At 35.7% G+C, this 27,460-nt stretch overlaps 1 protein-coding gene and 1 pseudogene across 1 annotated transcript in view; both read right to left on the bottom strand.

The window, feature by feature from the left end:
* Positions 1–1,839: 1,839 nt before the first annotated feature.
* The window catches only part of NEDD4 (NEDD4 E3 ubiquitin protein ligase), a 39,800-nt gene continuing 14,179 nt past the window's right edge, over positions 1,840–27,460 (bottom strand). The window contains exons 2-5 of the mRNA XM_049613671.1: positions 25,738–25,811; positions 15,185–15,263; positions 15,042–15,080; positions 1,840–12,638 (exon numbers count right to left, since the gene is read on the bottom strand). Coding sequence (XP_049469628.1) covers positions 12,597–12,638; positions 15,042–15,080; positions 15,185–15,263; positions 25,738–25,811 — 234 coding nt within the window. The 3' untranslated portion in view covers positions 1,840–12,596. The remainder of the gene's footprint in view (positions 12,639–15,041; positions 15,081–15,184; positions 15,264–25,737; positions 25,812–27,460) is intronic.
* Positions 17,247–23,838, bottom strand: LOC125910022 (60S ribosomal protein L37-like; annotated as a pseudogene).

Raw genomic sequence — 27,460 nt, forward strand, 5'->3', positions numbered from 1 at the left:
GAGATCTATATTTTCCTACAGAACACATGCATGAACATATAAACATTACGTAAATACAGTTGGCCGGTGAACAACATGGGAGTTAGGGGTGCATTTGAAAATCTGCATATAACTTTTGACTCCCTCAAAACTCAATTATTAAGAGCTTACTGTTGACCAGAAGGCTTATGGGTAACACAAACATAAATCAAGATAATAAATGTGCTTATTGTTTTTTGTGTACCTTGTATGTATTATATACTGTATTCTTATAATAAAGCAAGCTGTAGGAAAGAAAATGTTATTAAGAAAATTGCAAGGTAGGGAAATAACATTTATAGTACTGTACCACATTTTAAAAAAAAATCCATACATAAGTGGACCCACAGTTCAAACTCATGCTGTTCAAGGGTCAACTGTATAATATGATGAGTATGACTACTAAGGATACAAGCAAAGCACCATGGGAATATGAGGAATGGAGTGAGCTGTCTTTTCAGATGCTCATGCACTATGCTCATACAATGTGTACATTGTTACCTTACTTGCCTGATGTTTTCCCCTCCTGTAACCTGCCTCCCTTAGTCTCATCTGAGCAACTGTAAGTGCAGGTTTCACTATAATTTGCTATTAAGCACTAACTTCAATTTGGAGTCTTTCCTGTTTGTTGACCTACTAATAACAATTCTCCACAAAAACTTTTTTTGAACCTCATATTTTCTCAAAGATGTAAAGGCTCCCTTCAACATCTGACCAAAATTTCCATTGGTTAAATGCCAAATAACCAAGTTTTGACTGTATTTATATTATCTCAATAAATATTTTATGTGAATACATTCAATTGAAAATATTTTGTGCTATGTATAATGATATAAATGACAAAGAGAAAAACAGAGGACCACACATAATAACGTCCTTTCGACAGAAAATACTAAATCACCATGTGTTGTCAGTTCTAGTCTAGCTGTGATGAATCAGCATTCATCTATACAGAATTTTCTGGTCGTTCTTGCAATATATTTGCAAAGGTCTGTTGGAAATAAATGTGCAGCCTATGGTCCCAGAGTAAAGTAATGCTGGCTGAGACATTTGGTAATAGTGAAATTCTAGTAAAAGAAACAGTGAGTAAAAGACAAGAAGTTCCTAAGCCTGCTCTATCATTTAGAAATAGTCTTCTTTTTTATTTTTGTGGTAACATCTCTAATTCAAAAGTAGTACCGACTTTCAAGCATTCTTTCTAATGCTGGCTCTGATATATTTTTGGCTTTTAAAGAAGTTTTCCATTTGCGCTAAGTTAAAATTATTGCCACAAAGTTGTTCATATTACATCATCATCATTATTATTATTATTATTATTATTATTATTATTATATCTATAGGATACTCCTTTCATTCTTGATAATGGTCATTTGAACTTCTCTTATTTGAGCTAGCTGTAGTATATCAATTCTATTAATCTTTTCAAAGAAGCATGTTTGGTTTCATTTATTTTCTTGACTTTTTATCCATTTTCTAGTTCATTGATTCCCATTCTTATTTCCTTCCCTATATTTTGTTTTCTAAGATAGAAACTTAGATCACTGGTTTTAAGTCTTTCTTCTTTTGTATATAAGCACTTAAAGGTGTAAATTTGTCTCTAAGCACTGAATGTGCTCATCTCATATTTTGATAATGTTTGGATTTAATAATCAAGTTAAAATGTTTTGTAATTTTCCTTATGATTTCCTTGTTGATCCATGGCTTATTTAAAATTATGTTGCTTAATTTCCAAATATTTGCGGATTCCTCAGGTATATTTGTATCACTGAATTCTATTTTCAGAGACATGTTGAATCTTAAGTCTGTTAAATGTATTCAGACTTGTTTTATGGCCCAATATATAGTCTACCTTAGTGAATGTTCCATAGGCATATAAAAAGAATATATATTCTTCAGGTATTAGATGTAGTCTTCCATACATGCTAAATTGGTTGACTGATAGGTTGTTCAAATTGTTTATGTATTTACTGACATTTTTGTCTAGTTTATCACTATTGAGAGAAGAGTGATGAAATCTTCAACTATTCTGAATTTATTTCCCTATGTCTTTCAATTTTTGCTTTATAATTTTGAAGCTCCTTTATCAGACATCTTTTCTTGATGAATAAGCCCTTTTATGATTATGAAATGTCCAATGTCCCTGCTTATCTCTAGGAATACTTTTCATCCTGAAGTCTACTTACCTAATGTTAATACAGCCATATGAGGATTTTTTTTTTTTTTGGCATGGTGTTTGAATGGTGTATCTTTTTCTGTACTTTTACTTTTAATGTGTCTTTATACTCAAAGAGTGACTCCTATTAAGAGTCTATGGTTGAACCTTGCTTTTTTTTTTTTTTTTTTTGGCACTTATTGATATGGTTGGCTTTACGACCATCGTCTTTCTATTTCTATTTTTCCTTCATTCCTCTTTTCTTTCCTTTTCTCTTTTTAAAAAATTATTAATCAGGTATTTCTTGGTATTTCATTTTATTTCCTTTATTGGAGTTTTACCTATAAGTTTCCATTTTAATTTTTTAGTGGCTGCTCTGAGGATGACAATATGAATCCTTAAACATCATAACTCTAATGGCCAGAGATGAGCTACTTGGATCTCTTTCAAGAGAACGTGCATTGCTGATTGACAGCTCCCAAGTGACCATGCACCTTTGAATCTACCCATTGTGTTCTCCCTGCCTACTCCCAAAGACTGGGCACAGCAGGGATTTAGAGCCTGGCCATTCATGCCCAACACAGGATTTCTCTAACAATCTTTCCTGGGAAACTCTCTGGCAGCTTGGATGAGACTTTCTCAGAACTGTGCTGCAATGTGGGGCTCTTCTTACCAATCCTTTTTCCCCTCCTTGCACAAGTGTTAGGGCTGCATGATGATCAGAAGGCTCTTCCCGTATGTGTGTCCTCCCTCTTTAAGCTTCACATGTGCTTCCCCCCAAAACCTCTTGCGTATCTATTCTCATCTGAGTGTCTGTTTCTTAGAGGACCTAAACCACACAAATGGTATGGGTGGTAGGGTTTTAGGACCAGCTCACACTTACCTAATGGCAAGGAGCTCCCCATCCTGAGAAGAATGTGGGACACATAAAGTCACTGGCATAAGGCAGTGGCTCAATACCTAAAGACTTCTTCAGTGGTGTGCTGGGGAAATGCCCTGGCTAAAATTCAGCTTAAACTGAGTCCACTGGTTCTGTGATCCACCCAATAGTCATTTTTCTTGCTTTCAAATGTAAAATTGGGACTGACATACTGGAACTTGGATCTCCTCACCACCACTACCACCACAGTGAATCCATGGGCTTGTGGGATAAGAGCTATCAAAGTGAGAAGGCCAAGTGGAAGCCTCTGAAACTGTCCTCCCTCTGGTCAAAGTAATAAATCTAAAACAACATTGAATAGATATGACAACAAAAACACAAACAGCAAAAGAAAAAATAAACTGAACATCCTCAAAATTAAAAGCTTTTGTGCTTTAAATAATACCATCAATAAAATCAAAACACACAACCCACAGGAGAAAAATTTTGCAAATCGTGTATTTGACAAGGGACTTGTATCTGAAAATACAAAGAACCTGACAACTCAGTAACAAAAAGACAAATAATCCAATTATAAAATGGGCAAAGAATATAAACAAACATTTCTCCAAAGAAGATATGTAATGGCCAAAAGCCATTGACCAACATCATTGGTCATCACAGAAATGCAAATGAAAACCATGAGATACCATTTTACACCCACTAGGGGGGCTAACATAAAAAGATAATAACAAGTGTTGTTGGGCACCTGAGGGGATCAGTCTGTTAAGAGTCCGACTTTTGATTTTGGTTCAAGATTTCACAGTCATGAGATAGAGCCCTGCATCAGGCTCTATGCTGGGCATGGAGCCTGCTTGAGATTCCGCCCCCCCTCTCTTTCTCCTCTCTCCCTGTGCCCCTCCCCGATGAACATACAGACATGCACTCTTTTTCTCTCTCTCTAAAAAAAAAAAGAAAAGAGAGATAATAACAAGTGTTATCAAGGATGCGGAGAAATCAAAATTCATACTCAAAACTCATACACTGTTGGTGGGCATGTAAAGAGGTACAGCCACTTGGAAAACAGTCTGGCAATTCCTCATGTGATCCAGCAATCCTACCCCTAGGTATATACTTTCAAATGAAAATATATGTCCACACGTTATTCTTAACAGTTAAAAAGTAGAAACAACCTAGATGTCCATCAACTGATGCATGGATAAATAAAGTGTGGTTATCCATACAGTGGAATGTTATTTGGCAATTTAAAAAATGAAGTACTGATGCACACTATAACATGGTTAAAACTTGGAAACCACGTATTGTATGAAACCATTTACATGAAATGGCTCAAAGAGGCAAATCTAAGAGACAGAAAGTAGGTTGGTGGTTGCCTGGGAAGAAGGGCAAGTGTTGGGAAAAAATGGGGAGTGACAGCTAGTGGGCATGGGATTTCTTTTTGGGCTAATGAAAATGTTCTAAAAATTGATTTTGTTGATGGCTGCACAACTTTTTGAATATACTAAAAACCACTGGATGGTATACTTTGAGGGGGTGAATTGTATGTTATGCGAATTATATCTTAATAAAAGCTGTTTTTATAAAACAAAAATCGTGCAACCTGCTGTGAATATCAAAGATTAGTATCACTACTAAGGACCTAAATGATACATGGGTGGTTCCTATAATAGGTTCATTTAATTCTCCAGTCTGGTCCCTGCAGAATCCAGACAAACTTTGGAGAATGACTGTAGATGCAAACTCAACCAAGTTAATAGCCCCAGTCACCCGCTGGTTTCTGAGCACAAGAAGTCCAGAGTGCCCTGGCTACAGCAGTAAACTGTGGTTTGATGGGACTCACTATGTCCCTTGGATTGAGTGTGCTTTCTTTTGGGAACTTGGACCTCTAACTTAGTAAAGTCCAGAGTTCTCTAGAACTCTCTAGAGCACATAATCCTTTAGTGGGTCTTTGGAAATGATGAGAAGTGGGGCCACTCCTACTTCTACCCCTTTGTTCCTGGACCCATGCATACTTTCTATTGCAGACAGAGCATCATGTTGAAGTCTCTGCTTTAGTGAATAAACTGGCACCCCATCTTTGCAGACTATTGCCTGTGCCATCAGTAGGACATTCTAGTGTGCTATAAGGTTGCTTGCTTATGGATGACATCGCAGGTGATGTAACCAATGTATCCCATGGTCATGAGTTCATTCCTACATCTCTTTCTCTAGAAATTGAGTCCCCTGGAAGGATGAAATGTTATGTAGATTTCTATCCCTATAAAACATGCATTTTGTAAGCCCCCAGACACTTGTGCTGGCTCAGGTTCTGCAGACTGGAAAGGCAAACCCACACACAGAAGTAATTGGACAACAAATTACTGGCCTTTTCAAAATGGAAGGGGCCCAATTTAGTAAGCTTACCACAAAATGGCTATAGTCATGAAGGTTAATGGTTAGCAGTTTTATTTTCTTATAAAATATTCATTTGGTTTTGGGATCAGGGTAATTCTGGCCTCATAAATGAATTGGGACATGTTCTCTCCTCTATTTTTGATAAGACATTGTGTAGAATTAGAATCATTCATTCCTTAAATATGTGATAGAATTCAGCAGTGAAAACACTTGGGCCTTAAGTTTTCTTTCTTGGAAGGTTTTTAACTTCAAAAGCAATTTCTTTAAGAGTTGCAGAATTTTTCAGATAATTTATTTCTTCTTAAAGTTTTGGTACTATGTATCTTTAAAGGAATTGGTCCATTCATCTAAGTTACTGAATTTATGGGCACAGAATTCATAGTATCCCTTACTATCCATTTAATGTCTGTAGGTTCTGTGGCATCTTGATGAATTTACTGTTTTTTATTTGTTATTGTTTTTTGGGCTATATCTATTACTTTCTAGTGGTTGCACTAGGGATTACAATATACATACTTAACTTTTCATGGCCCACTCAAAGTTAGTATTAAGCCTCTTGACATAATATGTAGAAACCCTATAACAAAAAGGTTACTTTATCTTCACTCATTTATATTTTGGTTGTAATATGTATTATATCTACCTAAATTATAAATCCCACTAGTGTTTTAATTTTTCCTTTCAATAGTCATAAATATTTTAAAGAACTCAAGAGGGAAAGATAGTATAATAACCAATACTTATTCTATTGCTTCTTCATTTCTGAAGTAAAATTTACATCTGATATAATTTACCTTCAACCTAAGTAATTTCCTTTAGCATTTTCTTTAGAGTATGTCTATTGGCAGTAAATTCTCTTATTTTTCCTCAGCTTAGAATACCTTTATTACACTATCATTCCTGAGGGATATTTTCGTTGGATATAGAGTTCTGAGTTGACTGTTGTTTCTTCCTTTGCTACCTTAATTATGCCGTTTCATCATAGTTTCTGAAGAGAAATATTTAGCTTTTTAAGTCATTATACCTCTATACATAATGTACCATTTTCCCTGTTTTCAAATTTTCTTCATTATCTTTGGTTCCAGCAACTTGATTATGATGTGTCTGTGCATGGTTTTCTTTGCATAAACTCTCTTTGGGTTTTGCTGAACTTCTTTAGACTATAAATGCATTTCTTTCACTAAATTTGTAAATTTTGGTAGTTATTTCTTCAAATATTTTTTTCTACCAATGCCTTTTTCTTCTTCTTCGAAGACTTCAATGACCCAAATATTAGGCTCTTTTAATATTGTTTATAGGTCCCTAAGACTCTATTAATTTTTTTAATCTTTATTTTCTGTTCTTCAGATTAGATCATTTCTACTGCTTATCTTCAAGTTCACTAATTCTTTTCACTGTTATCTTCATTCTGATACTGAACTCATTCAATGATTTTTTAAATTTCAGATTTTATATTCTTAAGTTCTAATATTTCTATTTCATTCGTTTTTAGTTTTTAATATGTGAGAATATCTATTTTCCCATTCATTTCAAGACTGTTTACCTTCATATAATGGAGCATAATTATAATGATTATAATAGCTGCTTTAATATAATACAGCTGTTTTACTGGTAATTCCAATATCTGCATCATCTTGGTATTGGCACTTGTTGATTGTCTCTCCTTTTGAGAACTGGTCATATTGTTGAGGTTTGTTGTATGTAAAATAATTTTAGATGCTTTTTTTCAGCATTTATTCAATGTTTATTGATTTGAATTATGTTGTTTGTGTTCAAACTTAAATATCCATTTGGTAGTGCAAAATAGGCTCATTTTTTTTATGGTACCTTCATATTTTTTAATACTATATTTACTTTTTAATTTACATCCAAGTTAGTTAGCATGTAGCGCAAGAATGATTTCCAGAGTGGATTCTTTAATGCTCCTTATCCATTTAGCCCATCCCCTCCTCCCACAACCCCTCCAGCAACCCTTTTCTCTATATTTAAGAGTCTCTTATGTTTTGTCCCCCTCCCTGTTTTTATATTATGTTTGCTTCCCTTCCCTTATGTTCATCTGTTTTGTATCTTAAATTCCTCTTATGAGTGAAGACATATATTTGTCTGACTAATTTCACTTAGCATAATACCCTCTAGTTCCATCCATGTAATTGCAAATGGCAAGATTTCATTCTTTTTGATTGCTGAGTAACACTCCATTGTGTGTGTGTGTGTGTGTGTGTGTGTGTGTGTGTGTGTGTGTTACATCTTCTTTATCCATTCATCCATCGATGGATATTTGGGCTCTTTCCATACTTTGGCTATTGTCAATAGTGCTGCTATAAACATTGGGGTGCATGTGCCCCTTCAAAACAACACACCTGTATCCCTTGGATAAATACCTAGTAGTGCAATTGCTGTATTGTAGGGCAGTTCTATTTTTAACTTTTTGAGGAACCTCCATACTGTTTTCCAGAGTGGCTGCACCAGTTTGCATTCCCATCAGCAGTGAAAAAGAGATCCTCTTTCTCCATGTCCTTGCCAACATCTGTTGTTGCCTGAGTTGTCCATGTTAGCCATTCTGAGAGGTGTGAGGTGGTATCTCATTGTGGTTTTGATTTGTATTTCCATGATGATGAGTGATGTTGAGCATGTTTTCATGTGTCAGTCTTGTTCCTGACTTTAGGGGTAAGCTCTCAGTTTTTCCCCATTGAGGATTATATTAGTGGTGGGTCTTTCATATATGGCTTTTATGATCTCGAGGTATGATCCTTCTATCCCTACTTTCTTGAGGGTTTTTATCAAGAAAGGATGCTGTATTTTGCCAAACGCTTTCTGTTCATCTATTGAGAGGATCATGTGATGTATCACATTGATGTGACATACCACAGTGATTGTTTTGCAGATATTGAACCAGCCCTGTATGTCACGTATAAATCCAATTGGTCATGGTGAATAATTTTTTTAATGTATTGTTGGATCATGTTTGCTAGTTATCTTGTTGAGGAATTTTGCATCCATGTTCATCAGGGAAATTGGTCTGTAGTTCTCCTTTTAGTGGGGTCTTTGTCTGGCTTTGGAATCAAGATAAAGCTGGCTTCATAGAAAGAGTGTGGAAGTTTTCCTTCCATTTCTATTTTTTGTTACAGCTTCAAGAGAATAGGTGTTAACTCTTATTTAAATGTTTGGTAGAATTCCCCTGGAAAGCCATCAGGCCCTGGCCTCTTGTTTCTTGGCAGATTTTTGATTACTAATTCGATTTCTTTACTGGTTATGGATCTGTTCAAATTTTCTATTTCTTCCGTTTCAGTTTTTATAGTTTATATGTTTCTAGGAATTTGTCTATTTCTTCCAAATTGCCCATTTTATTGGCATATAATTGCTCGTAATATTCTCTTATTACTGTTTATATTTCTGCAGTGTTGGCTGTGATTTCTCCTCTTTCATTCTTGATTTTATTTATTTGGGTCTTTTCCTTTTTCTTTTTGACCAAACTGGCTAGAGGTTTATCAATTTTGTTAATTCTTTCAAAAAACCAGCTGCTGGTTTCATTGATCTGTTCTACTGTTTTTTGGTTTCAACAACATTGATTTCTGCTCTAATGTTTATTATTTCCTGTCTTCTTCTGTTTTTGGATTTTATTGACTGTTGTTTTTCCAGCTCTTTAAGGTGTAAGATTAGGCTGTGTATCTGAGATCTTTCTTCCTTCTTCAGGAAGGCCTGGATTGCTATATACTTTCCTCTTATGACCACCTTTGATGCATCCCAGAAGTTTGGGGCTGTGGTGTTATCATTTTCATTGGCTTCCATGGACTTTTTAATTTCCTCTTTAACTTCTTGGTTAGTCCATTCATTCTTCAGTACGATGGTATTTAGTCTCCAAGTATTTATTATCTTTGTACATTTTTTCTTGTGGTTGATTTCAAGTTTCATAGTATCATGATCTGAAAATATGCACAGTATGATCTCGATCTTTTTGTACTTATTGAGGACTGATTTGTGTCCCAGTATGTGATCTATTCTGGAGAACGTTCCATATGCACTGGAGAAGAATATATATTCCGCTGCTTTAAGATGAAATGTTCTGAATATATCTGTTACGTCCATCTGATCCAGTATGTCATTCAAAGCCATTGTTTCCTTGTTGATTTTCTGTTTAGATAATCTCTCCATTGCTGTAAGTGGGGTGTTGAAGTCCCCTACTAGTATGGTATTATTATCAATGAGTATATGTTTGTGATTAATTGATTTATATATTTGGGTGCTTCTATTTGGAGCATAAATGTTTACAATTGTTAGATCTTCTTGGTGGCTAGACCCCTTAATTATGATATAATGCCCTCTTCTTCTCTTATTACAGTCTTTATTTTAAAGTCTAGATTGTCTGAGATAAGTGTGGCTACTCCGGCTTTCTTTTGGTGACCATTAGCATAACAGATGGCTCTCCATCTCCTTAATTTCAATCTGAAGGTGTCTTTAGGTCTAAAGTGGGTCTCTTGTAAACAGCATATAGATGGATCTTGTTTTCTTATCCATTCTGTTACCCTATGTCTTTTGATTGGAGCATTGAGTCCATTGACGTTTAGAATGAGTACTGAAAAATAGGAATTCATTGCCATTATGTTGTCTGTAGAGTTGGAATTTCTGGTGGTGCCCTCTGGTCCTTTCTAGTCTTTGTTGCTTTTGGTCCTTTTGGTTTTGTTTTTGTTGTTGTTTGTTTGCTTGTTTGTTTTTGCCTTTTCTCCCCTCAGAGAGTCCCCCTTAAAATTTCTTGCAGGGCTGGTTTAGTGGTCACAAACTCCTTTAATTTTTGTTTGTCTGGGAAACTTTTTATCTCTCCTTCTATTTTGAATGACAGCCTTGATGGATAAAGAATTCTTGGCTGCATATTTTTCCAATTCAGCACATTGACTATGTCCTGCCACTCCCTTCTGGCCTGCCAAGTTTCTGTGGATAAGTCTGCTGTGAACCTGATCTGAGGTTAAGGACTCTTTTTCCTTGCTGCTTTCATGATTCTTTCCTTGCGTGAGTATTTTGTGAATTTAACTATGATATGCCTTGTTGATGGTCAGCTTTTGTTCAATCTAGTAGGAGTTCTCTGTGCTTCCTAGATTTTGATGTCTGTGCCTTTCCCCAGGTTAGGATAGTTTTCCGCTATGATTTGCTCACATAACCCTTCTACCCCTTCCTCTCTTCCTCTTCTGGGACCCCTATGATTCTTATGCTGTTCCTTTTTAATGAGTCACTGAGTCCTCTAATTCTTAAATCATGCTCTTTTGCCTTAGTTTCCCTCTTTTTTTTCTGCTTCATTGTTCTCCATAAGTTTGTCCTCTATATCACTGATTGGCTGCTCTGTTTCATCCATCCTTGCCACCGGGGCATTCATTCGAGATTGCAGCTCAGTTATATCATTTTTTATTTCATCCTGACTAGCTTTTACTTCTTTTATCTTCGCAGAAAGGGATTCTAATCTATTTTCAACTCCAGCTAGTATTCTTATTATCATGATTCTAAATTCTGGTTCAGATATCTTGCTTATATCTGTGTTCATTGAACCCCTGGCTGTCATTTATTCCTGTTCTTTCTTTTGGGGTGAATTCCTTCATTTTGTCATTTTGAAGGAAGAAAGGGAATTAATAAGACAAAAAAATTAAAATAACAAAATTAAAAACAACACAAAAAAATCAAATAAAGGATGCTAGATCCTAGGTGTGTTTTGGTCTGGTTATTGAAAGGAGCTTGGGAGATTAGAGAAGAAAGGGAAAGATAAGAAAAGAAAAAAAAAGGAAAATAGGAAAAAAGAAAAAAAAGGAAAACGTTTGAAAATTTGAAAAAATGAATACAATGAAATAGAATAAAATGAAATGATGGAAGTAAAATAGAATTTGAAAAATTTACAAAAAAGTTAAAAATACAGGAAAAAATTTAAAAATATTTTTAATAAAAATGGAAAATAAAAACAAATTTTTTACTCTTTATGTATTCAAGAATAAGAAAATAAAAAGAAAAAAAAATTGAATAGATGGACCAGCGAACAGACTGAAATACAATTGAAATTACATCGATTTCTCCTAGAAGACAAACTATGAGGCAATTTATAGTCCATAAACTAAGCAAGCGGAGAGACTTGTGGTGTTCCTGAAGCGTAAGGTTGGCCCAGTTGGGCAGGGCTTAGTGTAGTGGTTCCATTCTCCACTAGATGGCGCTGCTTAGCTCACAGGCGTGGATTGTTGTGTTGCATGTAGGGGTGTATGTGCATGCAGGGGATGGGAAAATGCTGTCACTAAGCTACCCAGTCTCTAGTGTCAGAGCTCTGTGCTCTCCCAACTGGCAATTGAGCACACCTCCTCTGTCTCTGGCTTCTGTCCACTCCCCGCTTTTACAATGTCCATAACCAAACAGTCAGGCTGCCAAGTGGCACCTCCCTCCTGAGTTTTATCCCAGATGTGGCTGTGTTTCCCAACCCCTCACTTCTGAGGGACTGCAGCCTTGACCCGTTCTGACCCTCTGGGGTAGGGTCTCCCTGAGCAATGGCCGGGTGCCCCCCTACTCCCAGGAATGTTCGCGAGACTGTGCTGCTGCCGATGCCCAGAGACTGTGGCTGGGTGCTAGCCTGTCCTAGAAAAAGTTCACGTGATCGTGTAGCAGCAGTGTTTCAGGGATTATGGTAAATCACAACACACATCTAGGGCCAGGCTTCACTCTTAACATCCTTGTTCCAACACCAGTGAATGTGGCTGTTCTCCAGGGTCCACTGGGACCTTTGCCTGTGGGGTGGCCACACAGACTCTACCAAATGTCCTCCCAGCAGGGGAACCACCTCTCCCCTTGTGGCCCAAGGACCCCTCGGACCTCACTCTCTGCTCCTGGGGATCTGCCCTTCCCACCAGAGTACCACTAGGTATTGAGCTATGTGGAGTTTCAGACTCTGCGCTCCCTGTTTATAGAGTTTTAATGAAATTTAAACCCTCTCCTTTCTCCTTTCTCCCTTTTTTATTCAGTCCCTTGCGTACTCTTTCTTTTCTCTCCCACTGCTTTGGTGGGGGGATGATTTCTTGTACTCTCTTCCTGTCTCTGTCCTCTCTTTGCAAACAAAAATAGCTCCCTGACCTCTGCAGCTCCCCTCTACCCCAGTTTACCTCTCTGTGCCACATACCTGCCAAGATCTGTGGTTCAGGTTGTGAAGATTGTTGTGTTAATCCTCAAATCAGTTTCCTAGGTGTGCAAGATGGTTTAGTGTTGATCTGGCTGCATTTCAGGGATGACAGACACAAAAAAAAACTTCCATGCTGTTCCCCATCTTGGCCTCTCCCCAGGTGCATTTTTAATATTATGTTGTGACACTCTGGATTCTGCTAAGATCCTTAATAGCTTTACAGTTGTTTATAGCATCAATGCCCTATTACTGCATCATGGCTAAAATTAGATGTGTTAATTTTTTTTTAATTCTTGAAAAAAATAATGAGATAAATATATCTCTAATGTGATAAATAATAAAAAGCTATTTTTAATGGAGAAAAGCTAGATAAACTCTCATTAAAATTGGAAACAAGACAAATAAACATTCGTCCCTATTAGGGCCAAACATTATGACAAGTACAGGCCAATCATATTAGAAGGAAAAAAGAGTAAGAGGTCCAAAAATCTTCAATACATTGAAAACACATACATTTCTAAGAAAAACACACAAAAAAATAAGTAAAATAATAGTGAAAGTGTAAATAAATAAAACACTTAACCACTTGAGAATGTTAAAATTCTCTCCTAAGCAATATTTGTGCCAAACAAGCAATCAAAACCAGAGGTTACCAAATCTGGAATTTATTCTGGTAAAGGTAAGCCAGAAATTTAGCTTCATTTTTCCCCATATGACTATCCAGCTGACTCAATACAATTTCCTCAAGAATCTAAAATTTCCAAACTGATTTAAAATGCTATTTTCATGCCATACTAAATAGGGTAAGGGAGATCTCCTTCTCTAAACAAGAAAAACCAGAAGCACTCTAGTTGGTGCTGTTGGCTGGATTTTCAGTAACAGCTTCTCAGACATTTGCTTCAGCAATTTCTTTCCTTCCAATTCACTTTATTAAAACAAGACTAAACAAATAAAAAATCTTCAAATGTGGAATACAGAAGAGTGACTTCTGTTTTCCTGACCAAAGTCTGGTGTGGCACCATAACAGCCTGCAGACAGGCTAGTGTTTACGGAATGGTCAGCTACGGTTGACCATTGTTGAGAGCATTAAGTAGGATGAGACTAGATGAATGTGGTAACATGGGGGTCAGTGGTGACCTTAGTAAGAGCAGTTTTATTCCAACGATGCAGGTGTGAGTTAGGTTAGAGTAGGTTAAAGAATGCATTAGAGAAGTAGACGTAGGGGCACCTGGGTGGCTCAGTCGGTTAAGCGTCCGACTTCGGCTCAGGTCATGATCTCACGGTCCGTGAGTTTGAGCCCTGCGTCGGGCTCTGTGCTGACAGCTCAGAGCCTGGAGCCCATTTCAGATTCTGTGTCTCCCTCTCTCTCTGCCCCTCCCCTGTTCATACTCTGTCTCAAAAATAAATAAACGTTAAAAAAAATTAAGAAAAAAAAAAAGAAGTAGATGTGATGGGGACAGCTCTTACAATGCAACTCTTATAAGAACATTGGTTATTTAAGTGAACAAAGAAATTTAAGTCCGCAACTAAAGGGGAATATGAGGCAAGGCAGGACATTTTAAGGATGGAATGTACAAATGGGAATGATCCAGCAGAGAAGGGGAGATTACTGATATGCATCTCTACCATTACTTGGAGGGTACTGATTCTGGAATCAGCAATCTGACAAATAGGTACAAAGAAGCATTGTCAATTTGAGGACCCTCCTGAGGAGTCTGAAATAACTGCTGATTTGGAGTTTGCTCTTGTGGTATAGGAAGGAAGGGTGAGGGGGACGACAGGAATGTGAATGAAGGGTATATGAAAAGAAATGCATCTATTTATTGATAGGCCCTCACCATCTCTAGTCCAGATCAGTCTATTTAATAAGTGACTGTGGAGACACAAATGTTGAATGATCTTTAGGGGAAAACACCAAAATCTGCTACATCTGAATAAGACTATCATATAGACTTTAACCCAGAATTAAAGTGGAATAAGATAGAGACACCTGGGTTGCTCTATCAGTTAAATGTCCAACTCTTGATTTCAGCTCAGGTCATGATCTCATGGTCTGTAAGACTGAACCCCATGTTGGGCTCCATGCTGACAGCACGGAGCCTGCTTGGGATTTTCTTCCTCTCTCTCTGCCCCTCTCCCACTCATGTGTGCTCTCTCTCATGCTCTCAAAATAAATAAACAAACAAACAAACAAACAAACCTTTTAAAAAAGTAGAATAAGATAATTCCAGGTTTATAATCATCTTTTACCTCTTTGTTACCTTACATACATGTTTTTTTTATAAGATAAATGGTTCCAGGACCATGTCATCATGGGATACCGAGCTTTAACACTTTTCAAATTTTTAAAAATCTAGACAATTTATTATAAGATACATTTCAGAATATGATAAATAATAGTATCATTCTAATCTATTGAAAATAATTTTTTGCTGTTTTACTGAAATAAAATTCATACTTACTCTGAATAGTATTTCTTCATTCCATTTTGGATTCAAAGTCTAAAAGACAATAAACAGAGTATAACTATTTTTTAAATATTTTTGTCATATAAAAATAAAGCAAAGTATATTAAAATTTTTTTTTGAATATTGCTACGTCTAACCTTTTTAATGGTTTTCGTTTGCACACTGGTAAAAATTCCATTCATTGGGTCATATAATGTCACTCTCACATATGGATCACTGTTAAAATAAAAAAACATATATATAATTGTTGCTTATTCCCAAACTCAGATTGCTCAACCTATAAAAATCACAGATTTTTCCTTGTTAGCAATTTCTACAATTATTTCCTACTGTTAAAGGGAGGGTTCCTTGGCAGGAGTAGGTAATAATAGTAATTTCTGCATCTTGTTGAAAAGCTAAAGTACTGTGTTAGTGAAATAGACAAAGAATTGGAAAGAAACCTTTTAATCCAATTTAGTGATTTCCAACCTATTTCGATTTTTCAAATTTTGTTCAGTTTTTATTACATTCTTTCTTCTTTGGGGTTAAGATGGTTAATTTGATTCTTAAGCCTAGCTTTGCAAGACCTCAGGTTGTTCCAAGTTATCTCAAGGGTGTAAACTGTTTTTACAAAATAAGACAAAGTGCTTTCAGTTCAAAATAATTATGTGTCATGTAACCCCTTCTACAAAGTGACATGGAAAAGAAAAATCTTGTGATACATAAGTTTGCAAAACAAAAGACTGTACACTTTACCTGTCCCTGGTCAAATTCCTCCCATTTCCTTTGGGGATCCCAAGTACTCACGATTCTCCACCACCAACTCCCCCTCCAATTTCCTCATACAACCTTACTTCTTACTTTGACAAAAATCAAAGCCATCAGACCACTCCCAAGACCCCGGTATTTATCAGAACTCATCCTTACCCCTCACCTCAGTGATTCAGGTGTTGTGCCCCTATTTGAGGCCAATTCCTCTTTGTACATGTTCTAACCACCTGCTCTGGAAACTTTTATCATCTATTTTCATTTCTCCCTTTTGTATCTTCAGCTTTTCTTTTCACCTATGTTTTTCTAGTCACATAATTATGTTTTTAAACCACCTCCCCCCCTTAACTCTTCTTCCTTCCTCCAGCAAAGTGATCTAGATTGTCTTTCCTCCCACCTCAAACTTTCTAGGAAAATAATCTGTAATAATAATAATGACTAATATTTATATAGCAATTACTCTATGCCAGGTACCATTCTAAGCAGTTTACATATATTAACTCTTAGAATCCTTATAACTGCCTGTGAGGTAGGTATGATTATTGTTTTTATTTTGTACAGAGAGATAGTTCAAATCATAGAAGATCATACAGCTACTAAGTGCAAGAGTGAGAACTGACACTCAAGCACCTGGCTTCAGAGGCCATGTTCTTAGCTACTCTAGCCCACCACCTCCCTTTCTTCATTTCCTCAACCCCCACTGCTCTTCAAAGTCTTAGAATCTGGTTGCCACCTCTTTCTTTCTAACCCATCCCTCTGAAAATGCTAAAATCACCAATTTTGCTAAAACAATCAACACTCTCCAGGCACTGATTTTGCTGGTCCTCTCTTTATTTAAAACTACTGATTAGTTTCTCTTTGAAACTAATCTCATTTGCTTTCATGACACAACTCCCTTCTGGTTGTCCTTATACTATCCTGATTGTTCTCTCTCGGTTGCTTTCTTAGGATCCTCTCCTACTACCTGCCAGTTAAATACTGAAACTCCCTTAAGTATTGCCCTTGGTCCTTTATTCTCTCTACCTTTTCCCTTCACAATCTCATCCATGGTTTTAACAACTAACTGTGTATTCTCAAATATAAATGTTAAACGTAAATGTAAATATAAGTATATATCCTCAATCTCACCACCCAGCTAGACCCTGCCACCTGGCTGTTTCAGAGTTGATTTTCCCTCCCCCCACCCCCCCTTTTTTTTTTGCCTTTTTCCACATTATTTATTCACAGTCACATAGCGACATGAAGGGAATACACCAATTAGGAGTTTTTTGGAGAGAATGGGGTATGGGTGGAAGGGTGGGACTTAAACAGAAAATAATCTTATACACAGCTAGATAGAAGATTTACAGATATCTTTTTAAAAAATGGTATTCTCTGAGGGTAATGGAGTAAGATAAAGTCATCATGAACAAAATAAATTAGCAACTTCTTATTACTGCATAACCAAAAACAAAAGTCTTAAGAAATGGTTTGCAGTTTCTGTCATGATTTACAGATACTTATGTGATATATATTTCCAACATGGAAAAATAAAGACTAACACTGAGTAGTAGATTACCACAATGCAGAGGGAACTTGAACACATGAAAAGAGCTACCATCTGGTAGCAAAAATATATTTACGCTGATATTAGTATCAAGATTAAAGACACTCAAATAAGTTATGCCAATACAGCAGAACTATTATTCCTAACATCATAAGAACAATTTCTTATTACTCCTACTCATAACTAAAAAGTCTAAGAGCTCTGCCCAATTTTCAATTGGCTGTTCTATCATATTATTTTTAAATTGTAAAAGATCTTTATATATATTGTGAATTAAAGGCTTCTATCAGATACAGGTTTTGAAAATATTTCCTCCCCATCTGTGGCTTACCTTTTGCTTTTCTTAATTGTGTCTTTCAAACAACAAGAGTTTTTAATTCTGATCAAGTCCATTTCAACACTTTCCTTCGTGTTTCATACTTTTTGAGTCCCGTTCAAGAAATCTTTGTGTACCCCAGTAGAGCACAGAGTTTCTCGTATTGTCCTCGCAGAAGTTTTATAATTTTAGCTCTTATTTTCTATATAATGTGTGATAAAGAACAAGGTTCATTTTGTGCCATACAGATAACCCACTGTTCCAGTACCATCTACTGAAAAGACTAACCTCCTTTTGAATTACTTAATACTTTTTGTCGAAAAGCAATCAGCCATGTGTGTGTGTGTGTGTGTGTGTGTGTGCGTGCGCATATGTGTGTGTGCATTTCTATATTCTTTCTTCTATTCCGTTGAACAATTTATTTATTCTTATGCCAATGCCACTCTGTTCTGATTACTGTAGCTAGATAGTCAGGCTTGAAATTAGGTAGCATAACTTCTCCAATTTTGCTCTTTTATGAAATTGTTTTGGTTTACTCTATGTCCTTTGACTTTCCATAAAAATAATAGAATCAATTTACCAATTTCTTTAAAAGATCTTTCTGTGAGGGAACCTGGGTGGCTTAGTTGGTTAAGCATCTGACTCTTGATTTCAGCTCAGGTCATGATCTCACAGGGTCATGAGTTCAAGCCTCACATCAGGCTCCACACTGTTAGTGCAGAGCCTGCGTGGGATTCTCTCTCTCCCCCTCTCTCTGCCCCTCCCCAACTCCATCTCTCCCTTTCTCCCTCTCTCTCAAAATAAATAAATAAACTTAAAGAAAAAATCTGGCTATGTTTAAAAAAAGAAAGAAAAAGAAAAGATCATGCTGGGATTTTGACTGGGATTATGCCAAATCTACTCAATTTGAAGAGAGCTAAAACTCTAACAAAAGCGTATCTTCCAATCCATGAACACAGCACATTTATCCACTGATTTAGATCTTTGATTTCCCTCAACAATGTTTTACTGGTTTTTAAAAAAAAATGTTTTAAGGTTTATTTATTTTTGAAAGAGAGACAGAGAGAGCACAGGAGCAAGTGTGGGAGGGGCAGAGAGAGAGAGGGAGACAGTATCCAAACACACTCCAGGCTCTGAGCTGTCAGCACAGACCCTGACGGGGGCTCGAACTTGTGAACTGTGAGATCATGATCTGAGCTGAGTCATACGCTTAACTGACTGAGCCACCCAGGCATCCCAATGTTTTATAGTTTTCGGTGTAAAGTTTGTACAGATCTTTTGTTAAAATTATTTCTAAGTTTTTATTTTTTTATGCTATTGTAAATTGATATTTTTAAAATTTATTTTCCAATTGTTCATTGATAGGGTATAAAAATATAATCAATTTTGGTTCACTGAGTTTGTATCTTGTGGCCTTGTACCTTATTAGGTCTGGCAGCTTTTTTTTTTTAGATTCTTTATGGCTTTCCATGTACATGATCATGTTGTCTGCAAACAGACAATTTTCTTCCTTTTTAGTCTACATTACTTTTATTTCTTCTCTTTGCCGTATTACACAGCTAGGACATCCAGTACAGTGTTGAACTGACTGTAAAAGGACAAAACCTTGCCTTATTCCTGAATTTAAGTAGAAAGCATTCAGACTGTCACCACTGAGTATGAAGTTAGCTATTGTTTGTTTTTTTGTTTTGTTTTTTTTTTCCACAATAACCTTAAGCACGTTTAGAACATTCCCATCTGTCCCTATATTATTAAGAGTTTCTACCACGAAGAGGTGCTAATGATTTTTTCCTTTCACTGAAATGATCATGTATTTTTCTTTTTTTCTATTAATATAATGAACTACCTTGATTTTTTTAATGTTAACTTATTTTTGAGAGAGACAGACAGACAGAGTGTGAGGAGGGGAGGGGCAGAGAGAGAGGGAGACATAGAATTTGAAGCAGGCTCCAGGCTCTGTCAGCACAGAACCCAACATGGAGCTCAAACTCATGAACCATGAGATCATGACCTGAGCCAAAGTTGGACACTTAACCGACTGAGCCACCCAGACACCCCTTGATTAATTTTTGGATGTTAAATGAATCCTACATTTTATTCTTAGCTTGCTGTGATTTTTTTTTTTTTTTTTTTTTTTTACCGTGAACAGGTATTGGATTTGTCAAATGTACTTTCCATACCTACTGAAGTGAAAATGTGTTATTTCTGTACCATATAAATATGATGAATTACATTGATAGATTTTTTTTTCTTAATGTTTACTTATTTGAGAGAAAGGCAGAGAGAGAGAGAGAGAGAGAGAATCCAGAGCAGACTCTGTCCTGACAGCAGAGAGCCTGATGCAGGACGCAAACTCACAACTGTGAGATCATGGCCTGAGCTGAAGTTGGACGCTTAACTGACTGAGCCATGCAGGCACCCTTGATAGATTTTTTTTAAAAAATCAGATCATTTATTATTGTGTGACTTATTGTTGAAATCCTTAAGATGAACTGGATCCTGCAACAGCTGCCTTCTTGGGTTTAGGTGTTGTTCCTTCATGAAATCCATGCTTTCATCTTCTGGGATCAATTTTTAGGTGTCTCATCCAACTAGTCCCAGTGGTATTTCATCTTTTAGCCTTGGCGCTCGAGTTAAACTTTCTCTTCCACTTGGCAGGACAGCCACATCTGCCACAGGTCAACTTCTGAAGGCAGTAGGCCTTAGAGCCACAATGGCAGCACACTATGTGCATTTTACTGTGATGCTTTCCAAATGACGACATCCCCTTTGTCATCTTGCTTCTGCGGCCAAGACCAAAAAGACTGGAAGTGAAGGCACTTCCACTATATCCTACATTGATAGATTTTTTTTTTTTTTAATGTTGAACAAACCTTACATTTCTAGGAAAATGCCTACCTGGTCATATATTGTTATATATCAGTCAATATAGGGCTACTCAGGCTTTCTATTTCTTCTGTGATTGATTTTGGTAATTTGTGTCTTTCAAGAATTTTGTCTATTTCATCTAAGTTGTGTCCAATTCTTTATTAGCATGAAGTTGTACACAGTATTCCCTTTTTGTCTTTTTCAATTCCATAGGCTTTACAGCAATCCCTCTGCTTTCATTCCCATTATGGTAATTTGTGAATTTGTGCCTTCTCTTTTGTTCTTGATCAATATAGCTATAAGTTTAAAATTTTTATTGGTCCCTTCAAAATATAAGCTTTTGACCTCAATGACTTAAAAAATTTTTTTTTTTTAATGTTCATTCAGTTTTGAGAGATAGAGACAGAGTGCAGGTGGGGGAGGAGCAGAGAGAGAGGGAGACACAGAATCAGAAGTAGGCTCCAGGCTCTGAGCTACCAGCCTAGAGCCCAATGTGGGGCTTGAACTCATGAACTATGAGATTATGACCTGAGCCAAAGTCGGCTGCTTTACTGACTGAGCCACCCAGATGCCCCAACCTCAATGATTTTTTTCTATCATTATGCATGTTCTACTTCATTAATTTCTGTCGTTACCTTTATTATTTTCTTCCTTCTGCTTACTTTGGAATTAATTTGCTCTTCTTTTTCTAATTTCTGAAGATCAGAACTCAAATCATTCATTTAGATTTTGCTTCTTTTCTAAGTTAGGCATTTCCAAACTATACATTTTCCTCTAAATATTACTTTAGCTGCATCTCACAAATTTTAATATTGTGTATTTTCATTTTCATTCTGTTCAAATTTTTTCCTAACTTCTCTTGTGATCCCTTCTCTGACTCATATTATTTAGAAGAGTATTGCTTTATTTCCAAATATTTGGGTTTTTTAAAACATCATGTTACTCATTAACAACTTTATTTGTTATCAGAGAACTTCCTATATATAATTTCAGTGTTTTCAAAATTCCTGAGACTTGTCCTAACATGGTCTATGTTGGTGAATGTACCATGCACACTTCAAAAGAATGTGAATTTTGCAGTTGTTTATTGTTTTATGGCCCAACATATTATGACTGACAGACTGTAGGGTAGCTCCTATTATCTCCACCTCCTACTTTTCATGCCCTTTGTGGTATCCTCCTCTTAAATGTGGGAAGAACCTATGCATCCTAACCAATCCTAAAATACATTATGGAAAAACTGACAAAATGTATATGATTGCATTACAAAAGACTATGTATGCTTGGGGACCCCCTCCTTTGCTAGCTTTGAAAAAGCAAGATGTTAGCTTGTGAGCTGCCATATGAAGAAGGTCATATGGCAAGGAACTTAGGGTGTCCTGTGTCTGACAGCCAGCAAAACTGAAACCGTCAGTCTGGCAGCCTACAAGGAACTATATGCTATTAATAATCACATGAGTTTGAAAGTGGACCCTTCCCCAAGTAAGTCTCAGATGAGGTCATACCCCTGGCCAATACCTTGATTGCAGCTCTATGAGAACCTAATGTAGACAACACAGCTAACGCATGAAAGGATTCTGACCCACAGAAACTATGAGATAATATGTGTGCATTCTTTTAAGCTGCTAAGTTTATGGTAATCAGAGTCATGCAGAAATAGATAATACGTTTATGGGCTATGCTAGTTTATGTACTATGTCCACTTGAAAAGAATGTATACATGCAGTTGTTAGAAATAGTGTTCCTTATGTTGAAGTTGTTCACAATATTGTTCAAATTTATGTTTTTGTTGATTTTCTAATCTAGTTGTTTCATCAACTGGTGAGAGAGGTGTTAATGTCTCCAACTATGATTATGGAATTTTTTATTTGTCCTTTTAATTCTGTCCAGCTTGGCTGCAAAATATTATGTTGCATATTATCATGCATAACATTATGCATATTATTTTCAAGTTCTGTTATCAGGCACATATTTATGATTTTTTTATAATTTATTTATGATTTATGATGGTTACAGCCTCCTGTAACCTCCTGGTTACAGCCTCTTTTATTGTTATGACATGTCTGCAAATACTTTCTGGTGTTGAAATCTATTTTATCAGATATTAATAAATCTACATCAGTCTTTTTACACTTACTGTTTGTATGGCATATTTCTTTGGATGCATTTTATTTCACCTTAGCTGTGCCTTTATATTTTAGATGCATCTTTTATAAACAACATGTAATCGGGTCTTGTTTTTCAATCTATTCTAACAACCTCTGACTCTGCCTCATATTTGCCTTAGTCCATTAATGTTTAATGTTATTATTGATAAGATTGAATTTAGGTCTACCAATTTATTATTCGTTTTTTATTCTTTTCTTTCCCTCTTTTTTTTCTTTTCTTGATCATTTATTCATTTCTTGGCCTTTTAATTATTTATTTTCTCAGGAATTTCATTTAAAAATATCTTTTGGTTTTTTTATCTATAATTCTTTACATTATATTCAGTGGCTTATCTAAGTCTTACAAAACACACCCTTAATTTTTTATTCCACTTACATTTAATATTGTACCACTCTACTAAACAGGTCCATAGCTGTGTTAAGGAGCAGGAACTGGTGTATTATATTAAGAATGTGCAAATTATGATGTGCTGAGTGAGGAGGAATAAACCACCCACATGGAGTTGACAGGTAGCTTCTCAGCATGTGAGCTCCTGCTTTGGGGAAGTGAAAACCTCAGGGTCATTTTGATTGAAGGCAGTTTTAATATACCCTCACAAAGGAAGTAAGTCACAAGATTTGTTACTTAGAGATCCCAGAAACAGGAGGAAATGGGGGGAGGGGTGGTGGAAGGGAAAGCAATGAGCCAGAAGAAGGGCAGTCTTCCATTACCAGGTCATGAGTGAGTAAGAGATAAAGAACAAGGTAGCAACCACCTATTACTTATAAGGTGATTGGGGTGGACGTCACTAACTTTTTGTGGTCTTAACTCTAAGTGGTTATTTTAAAAAGGTGCCCTGGAGAACACATAGGGGGAACTTGTGATAGAAATCCTAAGCTCAGGTCCTTATCTAAATGTCCAGACCCTGGGTGTGAGCAGGGTTGTCATAATGTAAAATGCCCAGGAGGCAACTAAATTCAGTTGTTTTTCTTTCATCACAATAACCCACACCTATTCCTGTCCTTTAAGCTATAGTTGTTATATATATTCCATCTACATATAACATAAATCCTGTAAGAAATGTTGTAATTTGTGATTTAAACAGGCATACGTTTTATTTTTTTTAAGTTATGATAAAAACAACATAAGGTATTTTTCATATTCCCAGATATTTACCATTTCCTTATTCCTTTCTGAGGATCTGTGTTTCCATCTATTATCATTCTTTTTTAGCTGGAAGAACTTCCTTTGGCTCTTCTTATACTGCAGGTCTGCCAATGATAAAACCTTATAGTTTTCTTTTATCTGAAAGTGCTGTTATTTTGTCATCATCCTAAAGGACATTTTCACTGAATACAGAATTCTGGATTGACAACTGTTATTCTATTGTTGCATTTTCTTCTGGCCTCCATAGTTTCTTGGGAGAAGTCAGCCCTTAACCAAATTGGTAGTTCCCATGCACGTAATACGTCATTTTCTTCTCTTTCTTCTGTCAGGATTTTTCCTTATACTCGTCTTTCAACAGTTTGGTTATGATGTGCCTCACTTGTTCCTCTTAGTGTTATCCTGCTTGGGATTTCTGGATACTATCTATTTGTATCTTTCATCAGATTTTTAAAAATTGGCCATTCTTTTTTTTTTTTTTTTAATTTTAGAGAGAGTGTGAGCAGGGGAGAAGGGCAGAGGGCGAGAGGAAGAGAATCCCAAGCTCAACCATTATTTCTTAAAAAATGTTTTGCCTCAGGTGGCTCAGTCGGTTAACTGTCCAACTCTTGATTTTAGCTCAGTCGGTTCAGTGTCCAACTCTTGATTTTGGCTCAGGTCATGAAATCACGATTCATGAGTTTGAGCCCCATGTGTTGGACTCTACACAGATAGTACAGAGCCTGCTCGGGATTCTCTCTCTCCCTGTGTCTACCTCACCCCCACTCACATTCTCTCACTCTCTCTGTCAAAATAAATAAACTTAAAAAAAAATTTTGCCTCTTCTATTTCTAGGACTCTAACTACATGTATGTTAGACTGTCTGATATTCTCTAACAAATTCCTGAGTCACTGTTCATTTAAAAAGTTTTTTCAATCTTTGTCTCTGTCATTTTCTAATTGGAAAATAATCTCTATTGATCTAATTTTAAGGCAATTAAGTTTTCCTCTTTATCAGCATTCTGCTGTCAATTCCACCAAGACTTTTAATTTCAAATATTATATTTTTCAGTTCTAGAATTATTTTTTATGGTTTCTATCTCATTCCTGAGATTTTCAATCTTTACTGGTATAATATCAAGTATAAGCATGCTATTGAAACGTGTTCCATTTTCCTGGTTCTTTATAGATCATATAATTTTCAATTATATCCTAAACATTATAAATATTAAGTTGTGGAGACTCTGGATTCTGCAATTTTCTCTGATGATTATTTGTTTTCTTTTATCATATAATTAATTATCTTATTTGGACAAGAACTACAAACCATGTTTCTTGGGCAATAACTCTTATCTCTATTCAGATCTTTTTCTTTATTTTTAAAAAATTGTTTAAAGAATGTTTTATTTATTATTTTTGAGAGAGAGAGAGAAAGAGAGAGAGAGAGAGCATAAGTGGGGGAGGAGCAGACAAAGAGGGAGGCAGAATCTAAAGCAGGCTCCAGGCTCTGGGCTGTCAGCACAGAGCCTGAAGCGGTGCTCGAATTCACGAGCTGTGAAATCATGACCTAAGGTGAAGTTGAATGCTTAACCAATTGAGCCACCCAGGGGCCCCAGATTTTTTGACTTTAGTTGAGATGCTTTGAATCTGCTATCACATGTGTGATTCAGGGTCAGCAGATGTCCATCGGCACAGTTTGGGAATCTACTCTCTGCGTCTTTCCCTTCCAGAATCCCCAACCTTGCTATGTGATAGTTCAGATAGCAACGAATTTAGTAAAACACCAATTGGAAATATAATCATTCTGCCTTACACAATAATTTACCTATTAATAATATTATTCAATTATGCAGGAAACCAAAGTTTAAAAAATTAAATAACCAGTGCAGTTTTAAAATTACAAACCGACTTAATGTACTTACCTAGCTCCCAAGATATCCTTTTTGGCAAGGCCTATTCCAGCTATCACTTTGACCCTCACAATTCGGGAATTTTCCTAAAATACAAAAATTTATATACTATTTTCATGTACTTTATAACCTATCTAAGACACATACCTTTAAATATATATATATCTCAAATAAAGTATTCAGGATATTAAAATTACTTGGAGGAATCTTTTTTAAGAATTAATCTGATTAAAAAGATATGAGAGAAAATAAAAAACTATGTTGTTTTTTGTGGATAACTTGATATATACAAAGAAAACACAAATAAACTAGTGTTAAACTATTACATTAAGACCTTACCATTGCTTCCAAGAAAATCTACATCCAAATTCCTAGTAGTAATATTTATCATTGTTACTATGTACACATAAAAATCAAGAGCTTATAATCATTTGTAATAACTATTCAAAAAGGTAATTTTTTTAAAGTTTTATTTAAATACTAGTTAGTTAACATTCAGTGTAATATTACTTTCACGTATACAATTCATTGATTCAACGCTTAAATAAAAAAAAAAAACCAAACACCTGGTGCTCACCATCACCAGGGCACTCCTCAATCCCATCCTATTTACCCCATCCCTACCCCCACCTCCCCAGTTGGTTATTTATAGTTAAGCGTCTGTTTCTTGGTCGTGTCTCTCTTTTTTTCCCTAGGCTCATTATTTTAAAAATCTCACTCAATAGATTGTACAGTATATAAAACTATAGTATATTGATACTGTAATATATCAAGTACTAAATATACTAGGTATTATATACTGTTATGAGGTTTAATATAAGAATGTCTTTTGAGATACATATTGAAATACTTAGGGATAAAATGTGATAGAGTACAATTTACGTTTAAATGGCTAAGCAAATAAAATGTTGAATGTGAATGTGTGTGTGTGTGTGTGTGTGTGTGTGTATAAATAAAGGAATGAGTAAAATGTTACCAATTTGTGGATCTAGCTGAGGGTTATACAGGTGTTCATTGCACTATTTTAACTGTCCTGTAGATTTTAGGTTGTTTGAAATTAAAAGGTGAGTAAGAAAATATTACAAAACAGAATGCTTATTTTTAAAAAATTCCCAAGTAAGCAAAACTATTAGACACTGAGAAATAAAATTAATAAGAAATGTAAAATACTTTTATGGATAAAATTATAAAAACTTATTGAAGAACACAAAAAAGACTTAAATAAATGAAGAAATTTACTGTGTTCATGGATGGAATTATTCCAATTATTGTCTGTTTTCTCCAAAGTAACCTATAAATTCAATACAATTCTAACTCCCTCACCCCCAAATTTTTTCATAGGTTTTAACAATAATTGTAAAATTCATAGGTAAGAGTAAAAATGAGTAAAGAAGTAAACAATAACATTCAACCACTATCTTATCTTATATACAGAAACAAACTGCAACTACGTTAAAGTCTAAAAGCAAAAAAAGAATACTTTAAAATTTTCATAAGAAATTTTAGAATATTTCTATGACAGTGGGGTAGGAAAGGATTTTAAAAAATACAAACTCTAATGGGAAAAGTGGTTAGATTTGATATTAAAATTATGTACCTTTTGCAAGAGAAGAGATGCCATGAACAAAATGAGAAGTCAAGGGGACAGACAAGGTGTTAGTATCTAAAATGTGTGCCACTGACAAATTACGATTATCTAGAATCCATAAAGAACTCCAAAAAACCTGGGGGTGAA

The sequence above is a fragment of the Panthera uncia genome (assembly GCF_023721935.1).
Source record: "Panthera uncia isolate 11264 chromosome B3 unlocalized genomic scaffold, Puncia_PCG_1.0 HiC_scaffold_1, whole genome shotgun sequence".
Classification (NCBI taxonomy): Eukaryota; Metazoa; Chordata; class Mammalia; order Carnivora; family Felidae; genus Panthera; species Panthera uncia.